This window comes from Perna viridis, chromosome 12, assembly GCF_037379345.1.
Source record: "Perna viridis isolate PV_CMFRI_1.1 ecotype Kerala chromosome 12, ASM3737934v1, whole genome shotgun sequence".
Classification (NCBI taxonomy): Eukaryota; Metazoa; Mollusca; class Bivalvia; order Mytilida; family Mytilidae; genus Perna; species Perna viridis.
In genome coordinates this window covers 17,390,236-17,401,554 of record NC_142456.1, presented here as the reverse complement: position 1 = coordinate 17,401,554, position 11,319 = coordinate 17,390,236, and the positions used below count along the sequence as shown (strand labels likewise).

Genomic DNA, 11,319 nt, shown 5'->3' with positions numbered 1-11,319 from the left:
CAATAGTGCTGGATTAATAATTCATTTTGTATCGATCTCCGAGTCGTGTCGGTTGTGTTTCATGCATAAAATCCGCCCGGCGCAACCATAGATGTTCAATATGAGTTGCGTAGACATTTTTTTTATGCCAGTCTAGTATGGAGACTAACTAAAACCGTAAGTTAATATTAAAATGATTGTGAAAATTCATAATCTTGAGTACATGTCCATGTAGAATTTTATTTACAGAAATTGAGACATTGTTTTAACACTAAATGTCTTATTCAATAGTCTAAGCTTAATGCGGCTACAATGTAATTGCTGGAGAACGAAAGCTTCTCTGACATGTGTTGTTGATTATTCCGGGATCAAACGGTAAACGAATAGCGTAAATGCTAATAAAAAAACAAAATAGTCTGCGAATGTCATACACGCATTAATATGTAAGTGTTAAAAAAGGGTTCGGAAAGGACGCGCAAACTACAATCATGGATTTCCAGTTTCTAAAAATGTTACTCATTCTGCTTTCCTTGGCATCATACTCTAATGGTATGTAATTTTTTTCATAATTTGCTGATTCGGTACAATATTGTACTAATCGCATTGTCTTGTATGACTGTTCATTTCTTAATATATTTTTACTATCTTTTTATATATTTTTGAACGTTTCTTACGAAAGAATAATCAAGGGAACCAAGGTTATAGCGGTAATCAAAAGAATGTACTTGAAAATTTTAGTCTGTTTTTAAATAAGTATATATATTTTTTTTAAATTTTGTTTTCATACTTGAAGAAGCCAGAGATTCAATGACTCTTCATAACTAGTAATTACTGATATTCAAACAAAGTTTTGGAGTATACAGGCATCATATTGTTTACAAGTCCGCCCATTCGTCTGTCATCAGCTCCCGTAAGTACAGCTTCACTTTAGTGCCTACTCAGGTCAATGGCTATCAGTGTAAGTTAATAGAAATGTTAGGTTTTATTAGATGTAAATGCGCAGATGAAAGATGATACAATGTCACAATGTACATGTCTAAACCGTCCGAACCTTGAATAATCCGAAAACACTCTAAACCAGATATGTTTTAGTCTCTTAATATAAATCTACATAAAATTATTGAGGACCTTGGTAAACCAAAAACCTGTCTATTAAATCGAAACATGTTTAAAGTCCAAAGAGACTTCGGTTTAGACAGGTTTCGCTGTATAGTTATCTACGGATGTGTTTAGGGGCAAATGTACTCAAATAGCGTTAGTCAGAGTTACCACTATGATGTCTCAACCAACGGGAATTTGTAGGCTACACCCACAATTAAGTTGACTACTTTTATCGTTCACCGTATGTTGCCTAGGTTTTCTATGTACATCTTGTATACCGGCATAGTAGCAATGAAATTAGAAAAAAAAATGTAGTTATAAGAATGGGATATTCCACTTTTGATGTTTCATCACTGTGTACAAGCGTTTACCTGTCGCACATTTTGAACATGAAGTGGCAGTGCGTCATTAAAAATGTGCTACGGTTATTGCTTTTACAACAAATGAAACATCAAAAAATGAAACATTAAAATCTGAAATGTGTAGCATGTTGAGTATTGATATCGAGGACAAGTCTAATACCAGACTAGTTTCTATACAATGTAACCACATGCTTTGTGTCTGTCACTTTTTGAGTTCTACATACGTCATTTCCGACGAGGTAAATTTTTGTGTATTTATATAAATAGGGTGACCCAGACCATCCCATGTCGTCTGAAGGTTTTTTGCAAAGGGGCGCGGGACAAGTTTTAGGAGGCAACTTCCTCTAAGAAATTAGAAATTATTTTGGAGCAATTTTGGGCACTGAAGACGATTTTTCATTTGGTTGTAAGAGTGATATTGAATGAGGGAATTATCTAACTATAGTATGAGTTAAGGGTATCATTTTAGTGAGCATGCGAAAAGGATTTTACTTAGTAATGGACATAACAGAAAGAACCATGCATTATTTTAAAATAAGATTATTTGTATTGATAATACATGTACATTTTATTTTTTTCAATCGGAGGCTTTTTTTTATTAAGGCACCATTTGTTTCCTGGATTTTTTGGCACATATTCGTGTTCTATTTCTATTTTGATTCTAGAAAAAAACCTTAAGTTCAATAGTTTCACTTAACATAACTTAGTACATTGTAATAAAACAACAGGTTGTCCTTATTATTGACCTTGTCCGATTTAAAAGTAGAATGCTACATGAAGCTTTGTGACAAACCCCGTAAGTTCAATAGTTCTACTTTTAAAATAGCTGAAAATAAAACAACATGATGTCCTTATTATTTACCTTGTCTGATTTGAATTTATAATGCCATATGAAGTTTTTTTTAAATCTGAACCAACTTATTTTCGCGAGCAATTTATTTTCATCAATTTTGTCATGGAGAAGAAAAACCGGGAAAATAAATTTGAATCTCCACAAACAACCCACCATATAATGGAATACATATAAAATAGAGTTTTAGTCAAGAAATTAAGTAGCAGTCCAACTGATATGCTATCATGTTATCCAAAGATAGATACTTTAGAAAAAGCTTCGCGAAAATGAGTTGATTACAGTATTTTGCCTCCTATGACTCATGTTGTATTTTCTTCTCCTATTTCAGCAAAAAGTTATAGACATTATAGATGTAAGTATAATTTGTTTAGTATACTCTTTAAGGAGGTAGACGTAGGGTAAGGGAAATAACTCTTGAAATCAGTGATATGTTTGTATCATATCAAATTCACCAGTCTATCAAGCTTTCATTTGAAACAGAGTGAAATCGGTACAAGTTACTTTGATGCTTACATGGGATTGATGCAAAATGCAGTAGTTTCCAATTGTAAGGTACCAATCATTGTAATACTGAGTGGGCCTGGGATTTAAAAACAATTTCAAAATTAAAAAAAAATAAATCACACAAACATGGACACAAAAAATGTTTTAATGTTTCCACAATCACTTAGCATGGTCGATTTTAAAATAAAAAAATCAACTCTTTTAGCTGCTGAGAAAAGGCATTATACAAGATTAAACTTACGAAGTTTCAAATGATATATTAATTATAATGCTTTAAGGCCATTCTGTTCTGAAAATCAATGTTTATGTCTTTAATTTGTAGATTATCATAAACACAGTCATCAATTAAGATCAAATAACAGAGAATTTTTTGACACAATTAACAAAATTACTCCTGAGAACTGTGCAGCAGCGAAGGAGACAGATAAGACTTTAGATGTCAAGTTGGAATTCTCACGATGGGACTCAAGTACCTTCTAGCCTTATACATCGCCAACAAAATGACGATGAGGATAGAGCAAGAAGGTGGATCACTGGAACTGAACCCAGACTCATATTTCTTTAATTTGGTGAAGCAAGCAGTAATAACTGGCCGACCAACAGTGTTTGGGTCTGCAGCTATTACTGGACCAGGAATATTTACAAGACAGCTTTTGCATTCAATGACAAAGGGGCTGTAAGAGTATCCGATACAGCCGAAGAAGTGGATTTTACACAAAATGAATCGTACCAGAAACTGGCAAAGAGGGACTGGACTAATGTAAAGGAGGTTCTTACAAAGACAACAGAAGGGTCTGTTTCTACTCTAACGCGTTATAGATGTAGGATTCGATAAAAGCATATTTTTTTTGTGTACCCACTGGAAATCATCATTATGACTATAAGATATGAATGTGTCATACATGCTAATAATTACCGTAAGATTAAATATGGCAAACTGGGAACATAAAAGCATCCCTACCACCTTGCTCCACCAGGAAACACTAAGCACTAGGACTAGCCTTTCCTACTCTTCTGTATCCTTTGCTTTCTTTTTCAGCTCATCCCTGCTTCAGCGGTTAGCCTCCATGTAGTCTTTGGGCAACCCTGTTTCCGTTTATCTTCTTGAGTCCATCTTTGAGACACTCTTGTAGTGTCGTTTGGTCCGTTTCCTAAGGAAACGCCCAATCCATCGACATCGATATTCCATCAGTATGGCGCACATGTCTGAGGAGTTTGTTCTCTCGTGCCTATTTTTGTTTGTGATTTTTGCAGGCCAGAATATCTCTCGATCTTTCTTAGACATTCGTCATAAATACTAGAGAGTTTTGTGATGTCTCTCTCAGTTATCCTCCAATATTCGGCTCCTTACAACAGTACTGATAGGACACAAATATTGTGATCGTTGTGTTCCTACGATACTGATGGGCTTCCAGACGCTCTGAAGGCACGTATCGCTTTTCCTTGCCTTGAGGTCCTCTCATCTTGCCTGGCTGTCCTCTCCTGCACCACCATCAGGTGTTACAATGCTTCCAAGATATGTGAAGGATCTTGTATTCAACAGGTTTTTACCATCTAATTGTATCCTGTGTGGATGTTTCATTTACATATCTTCAGATTTGTTCTAGTTGATCTTCAGTCAGTTCTTTCTTTCTGGCATTGTGCTATAGTTTTGAAGTTTTATCCTAAACACGTGCTTCAAGGTAATCTGTATAGTCAAGATCTCCCAGATTAGAAAAGAGGGTCCACCTAATGCATGTGTTATTCTCATTAAGGGTTGATCACATTACACAGTCAATTGATGTAATATTTGTGATAAAAAGAAGGGATGGCATCTCGTAACCTTGTCTGACTCACGATTTCAAAATCTAGGTAGTAGCTAATGTTTTGCCTACTGTGCATTTGAACCCAGAGTAAAAAGATTTAATTAAGCCTGCCTGCTCATCTCTTAATTTGCCGTCAATTGCTGCCTTAATTCACGACTGTCTTACTGAAAATATTGCATTGTATTGATAGTGAGAATATCAAGGGAACAATAATTCTAGCGGAAATTAAAAGAATGAAATCCAGGTACAAAGACCAGACTGGGAAAACAAACAAACACAACATAGAAAATAAAATAATCAAAATAATACGTATAAAGCAACAAAAGTAAACTCGGACTCCACTAAAAACTGGGAGAATGAATCAGGTGCACCGGTAGGATAAGCGTCCTCTGCTTTTCTAGAAACACCCCTCTTCGATCTCATTTCTTTATTAGTTTTATGATGTTCCCTTTGGACGACGTGGTTGGTATTATGTTTTCGTTCCTGGTCTTGTAGAAAAAAGGGATGGAGGATATCTGTGGCTGGTGAAGGGTCGGTTTTTGATATTTCTGCTGGTCGCTGATCGTTTCCATATTCTTTGTTGGATTGCTGTTCCAATATTTCTGCCAGGGTCTGGTATGTTTAGTACTTCTTCAAAGCGTTCATTCCATCTTTCATCTTGTTGTTTTATAGAGGTAATCAATATTCCCATGTTGCATTTCTTTTTTTCCCTAAAAAAGGTTCTTTGTTATAAAGTATTAATCTCCCATTCTTTGATGAGAGGCAGCTTTCTCAGCTTCCTTAGCCACAGCCATTCCTTCAATGAACTTTTGCCTGTCCCTCTTTGTTGCCTTTTTTCCTTAACTTCTTCATTGCTCTTTGTGTTTGCTCTCATTTTCTCTCATTGTCTCTCTTTTATTCTCTCTGAGCGAGTGTTACAAAGCTTCTTCTTGAGATTCATTCTTTTAGAAGTCCGAGTTGCTCATTTACTTTTGTTACTTGTATGTATGATTTTAGTTACTTTATGTTCTTTGTTGTGTATGTCTGTTTTCCATGTCTGGTCTTTATCCCTGGATTACATTCTTTTGATTACCGCTATAACCTTGGTTCCCTTGATTACTCTTTATGAATAAACTTCACTGTTTCTGTTGCAATCCATTCTTTGTCTCCTGAAGACCAATATGTTTTCTTGCTTTTTTAAAGGTATCACTTACTTTAGCCCAATATTCATCTATCAGGTGTCATGTTCAATCCACATTACTGTTTAGTACTTAGAATTAATTTCCCAGTTCTAAGTCTTGCTTGATTTTGTTGTCACCGAGTTTCCCTACATCAAACCTTTTTATAGTAGACATTGGTAGTACTTTCATCCACGTCAGCCTTATGGTGGCAGTAACTAGGTGGTGGGCACTGCCTATGTCAGCTTCTCGTCTTACTCTCACACCATGAATTGATCTCTTCCATTTACCATTAATAACGATGCAATTAATATGATACTCAGCTGACACCCATTTAAGCTTGTGGGTGTCTTTTTGTGGGGAAAGTATTTCACCAATAACAAGGTTATCACTTCCACAAAGAAATCTTCAACTAATCTCCATTCACATACATTCTGCCACATTTTCACCCATTACTCTTTCATACCATAATGATGATCATATCCTGCTTTAGAACGTTTTCACTTGGAGTGCTCATATAAATCATCTTCTGTCTTCTGTGTAATTTGTAGGACCAGGATTAAAATGTTTGACTGGCTTGGTGTTCAACTTTGCTCTTATTATCCTTTCATTTACTTGGTACCATTCTATCAATGACTTATAGCTAATGATTCTACTCCTTCATGATGTTGTCTAACTTTGCTTCCAATGACCATGGTTGTCTCCGCCTTTACTTGTATTTTTTTCGAAATCTGTCTGTCTGTCTACACCCACTAATTATGTTGTCTTTCTTTCCTTTTACAATTTGAAAGCATCCTTGATAAGACAAACATTTTTTTTATCTATCAATGTAGTATATAAAGGAGCCATCCTTGTCTTTAGTCCACATTGCTACATCTGGTCATGTTCAGAAAGAACTTTTTATACCAAACGCGCATATACAAGTGTGAGAGTTAAGCATTCTGTTTTTGTTTTATAGATGAAATGCTGAATTTTAGCAATAAGTTTTTAATAATCCAGTGAAAATAGTCATATCAATACTAAAATGCCAAAGCATTATGATTAAGATTTCTTTATTATTGTTATTCTCAGAGGTTCCACAAAAAACCGGAAGGTATTCTATGCTACTATAGAAAATGGTATTTGGTCCAAGCCATATTTTGATTGTGAAGGTGGCAATGTTTGGATGGTTACATATTTAGCACCAGTTTTCGGGAAAGACAAATCAGGCTCAGCTGTTTTTAAGTAAGTATGTGTTCACATATTTCATTGAAGAACTTGACCAGAGCGCAATAATCATTTTGTGATTTGGTAAAATTATCTGAACAATCATATAAATTTTGCAAATTTTACTATGCTACACACGTGTTTCATGGAGTAAATTTCTTTAGAAGATCAGTATCCAAAAGTAAATAAAATGTATACAATTAGAACTAAAATTCAAAAATTGTGTACAATATAGATATGAAGTCTCATTATTTTAGGGGTTTTGATGTTGTTTTACTGCAAATCCGGTAAACATTCTTTGATTTCATTCCGGTAATTACTACTGGGCTGCCTGGTAAATACCTGCGGGGACCGGTCTTTTGTGCACATTGCAACATCTAATTAACTGATGACTTAAGATACATTTTGCATCGAGGCTGAAAATTTACCAATCTTTCGTTGATGTTTTTTATTTACATATTTCAGAGGGGTTGGTACAATAGACGTGGCAATAAACAACCTCGACGTAAATCAATGTGATTTCGATGGGAAATCTACAGATGCTTTTCTAAATGCCTTCAGGGGAACCCATAAATGTCCATTCAATACAAAGGTAGCTATGGAAACATAGTCATGCTGTTGAATTTCATAGTAAAAAAGCTTGATGCTAAATCATAGAGGTGGAATCAAAGACAACAAGTGTAAGATGGAATTTCCAAATTGAAAAGACGGATTCCGGAAGTAAAGACGTAGCGTTTTTCATTTAAACACTACTAAGTAACTTATATCATATGTATTTAGAAAAACAAGTATATGTTGTAGATGAATCCTTACAATCGAAAAGTGTTTTCCCCAGTTTTACGAGTTGTGGTGAATTTAGTTACTACTGTAGATAACTTCAGTGAATCGAGTCTACGATTTTCTTTTTACAATTGACATTTCTTTTTATCAAAATCATGTTGGTCACATATTGTGAAAGTACTTTGAATTTTCGTTGTTTAGGGAAAAATTATCAGTTCATTGAAATTTGAATTTGTGGTTTTGACAACTTTATAATACAAGCGAATGGGAAATTTCCTTTTCGTTGAGAACCGAATTTTCTGGTTCACTCAACCCACGAAAACCACGAAAATTCGTACCCCACGAGCAGTAATACTTTCACAGTAAGTAGAATAATTTCGTCTGATTTCATGCGATCTTTGTTGATTTTAGTGTGTTTTTATATCTGGGTTTGGATTAAAAGCTGGAGGGTATACATGTATTGCTAAGACAGGCTGTGTGCTCAGGGGAATATATGTAGAGAAGGCTAGCAAAAGAAAATTAAAGATGATGGCGAAATCGTGTCGGCGTTACAGGAAAAGGGAAGGTTTGTTTATATAAGTATGGGAAATAATGTTTATGCGCGACAAATACCTTATCCAAAAAACAAGGGTGTCAAACTTTCAAAATGTAAATACTTGATGTTTTCAGCATTTAAAATACCAATGTCAAAAGGCAAATAGATCGTAGAAAATAATTCACTTCATAAACGGTCCCCTATACCAGAATTCACGAGACGGCCAGCAATAACAGTGAGTGAATAAACGAATTTTAAAAATATCGATCAACATTTAACATAAAAAGAGATTAATTAGAAATGGCCGAATCGAGTTAAACATCTGCAATGTTTTATCACTCCTTTTAAAATACCTAATCATATAATATCATAACAAATTTATATTATTAGTGTTATTGTTTTTTGTAGATCATAAGAGGCATTACTGAGAAACAGAAATTATTTTTTTGTGCTCACACAGAAATTAAAAAACATAATATATAAAAATCATATTAGTTAAAATGTCAAAATGTCTTTCGTTTTGTCCTTTTTGATTGAAACGTGTTATAATGTGAAACATGGTGGGCGCGTTGCAAAATACACGCGGGTGCACTCCGGGTTGTGACGAGATCCGTGCTGTTGGTTTCTGTGTGTACTTTTTATTCCTTTCTTGTTGTTTTATTCTTCGTGTGGTTTTTCCAGCTTGAATTGCTTTGTTCTCAGATACTCTTGTTTACCTTATTGGCATTCGAACGTTTTCTCACTTGTCGGTTCCAAAGCTGCTGATGAGAGGTTACTCTTTGAAAGGGCTTGGACAAATTTACCCGGTATTAGATGAGGAAAAATTTAAAAAAAAACAAGACGCTTAGCCAAAGAGTTCAATGGACCGAAATATCACAAAAAAAGCCATAAATGTGATAACAAATTCTTACCATCAGATTACGTGTTTTGTCAAAACGCGGTTTTGTTTATAATTGTAAGTTTTGGCATAATTTACAAAAAAGACCGAGTAGAACTAACGTTATCCAAAGGTAACACATTCATATACAGATTCTATAGTCCTTACAGTTGTACATTTTTTGTCGGTCACTGATCTATGCCCCGCATTGATCATTAATTTCGTTTGTCCAGAACATTCCCTCTTTTCAATGTTACATGTAGAAACTATTTAAATATGATCGTACCATTGCTTCCGGCACAATCCTGGTTCCTTCTCATGGAACCTTTTTAATTTTAGATATTTGCGAATGATAATTGAGGCCACCGCCATCATCTTTTTTGGTGTTTTTCGATGTTGTATACGGAATTATTGCTTCTGATTGCATGGTGAATTACAATACTCAAAAGGTAAAACATAAGTCTCTTTATTTATATTTATTCTTGTTGAATTGCTTTACTATTGTCAAGCATTGTCAAAAATTCCTATCCCTGGTAAACTTAAAGAAGTTTAGAGAATAGTATAAATATCAACTGGTCAGTAAATTCAACTACGCTGTCTACAGGTGACATTTACACAGGCTTGCATTACATTTTCACACATTAAGATTAGAATACAGAAGGATGGGTGTTTGTATGCGCATGTTTTCATGTAGACAACTTTTTAGATGTGAATTTACTTCATTTGATTTTATTCGAAAGAGTAATCAAGAGAACCAAGGTTCTAGCGGAAATCAAACCAAAGTAATCCAGGGACAAAGGCCAAAAATTATATGTTAAAAAATCCGTTGATTTTACAAAATACATTCCTCCATCGTAAAAAAAATGGAGAATTATTATGGATTTTTTTTGTCAATTTCATGCAGACTAAGCTAATGCAAGACTAATTATAAATATAATTAAAGGACAATTGTTTAAAAACAATTGCGAAGGTCATTCCTTTCATGTTTTTTCTAAAGCCTCATTAGAAGTTGTTTAGTATGGGAATAAATACTTGTGTACTCTAAGGATTTCGTTCTATATAGATATAATAAATCAAATATCTATTGATATACCACTTTGAGTGACGGGACATTCTTGTTGGCCAAGTACAAGACAAACATTACGCACTTTTCGATTGTCTTTATCTGTAACGGTTTTTGCTAATTAGTCCAGAACGACAAATTAGTATAAGTAGAGATAACTCGAAGCTCGTTAACAGGTCAATAGCCCGCAAGTCCGTAACGGATAGGTCTAGTGATTTTGATCTATAGTTCGAAGTGTCGTAACAATTTGTCCCATCCTTTTTTGCCAAATCAATTTTAAGAATTTGCAGGAGAATAATAATAATAATAATAATAATAACCAGAAGAATTACACAAGGTTATAATAATCATTAGTTACCATCAAAGCCTTTTCTCTTGGATTTACATACTTACACACCTCGTCACTGTCCAGTAAGACAAACGACCGCTATAAACTGCCATTGCTCCACTCTGCTTATATGCTGTACATGGCTTTGTGGAAACCTATCTTTACAAGCCAGGCCTAGGTGTATACTTTCTTCAACCATCCATAATATTGTAATTGCGTAAGTAATGCAGATACTTTTCCATACTAACAACCTACATAAATGAATAAATGAAAACTTTTAACTTCAATACTCACAGCTGTAAAAGAGGGACATTTGTTACTCCCATAGTGATATTAATTCAACGTGGATCCTAAACATTCGAAGGATCTTCTGGAATTCTAAACCCTTAATTCAAGATTAATATAAGAATACAATAGCATTATAACCTATATTTTTCATCTCTTTATACTTGTATACCCCATACTCCGTTAAAATCCCGACTCAAAAACATTATATAACATGGAACCTTTTTTAATTTTTCTTATGACTATGAAATATTTGTTCGTTGTTTCTACAGACAAAAAAGGTATAACAATATACAAATCAAAAGCACTTGGTAGTGATTCTTTGTTGTGTGTGTCTGTTTTCCTTGTTTGTTCTTTGTCCCTGGATTGCGTTCTTTTGATTTTTGCTAGAATCTTGGTTCCCTTGGTTACCCTGTATCTATGGTGCTTCTTTATGTGATTAATAATAAACTAAAGGTGAAACGAAACAAGACATACAAAGACA

The 11,319-nt window shown here is 34.4% G+C and overlaps 1 protein-coding gene across 1 annotated transcript; it reads left to right on the top strand.

Moving 5' to 3' along the window:
• Positions 1-2,589: 2,589 nt before the first annotated feature.
• Positions 2,590-8,828, top strand: LOC148601500 (uncharacterized). The gene is made up of 7 exons (XM_088556409.1): positions 2,590-2,647; positions 3,122-3,268; positions 3,375-3,591; positions 6,833-6,985; positions 7,433-7,559; positions 8,159-8,312; positions 8,691-8,828. Exons 1-7 carry the CDS (start codon positions 2,590-2,592, stop codon positions 8,708-8,710), a joined length of 876 nt encoding a protein of 291 aa, XP_088412535.1. The 3' UTR covers positions 8,711-8,828.
• Positions 8,829-11,319: the final 2,491 nt, after the last annotated feature.

Bases quoted from the DNA above. Each gene is read 5' to 3' on its own strand.
- LOC148601500 (XM_088556409.1), top strand. From the start codon at position 2,590: ATGACTCATGTTGTATTTTCTTCTCCTATTTCAGCAAAAAGTTATAGA. The intron at 7,560-8,158 runs GTAGCTATGGAA...TGTTGATTTTAG, and splicing joins AATGTCCATTCAATACAAAG to TGTGTTTTTATATCTGGGTT. The intron at 8,313-8,690 runs GTTTGTTTATAT...TGTTTTTTGTAG, and splicing joins GCGTTACAGGAAAAGGGAAG to ATCATAAGAGGCATTACTGA.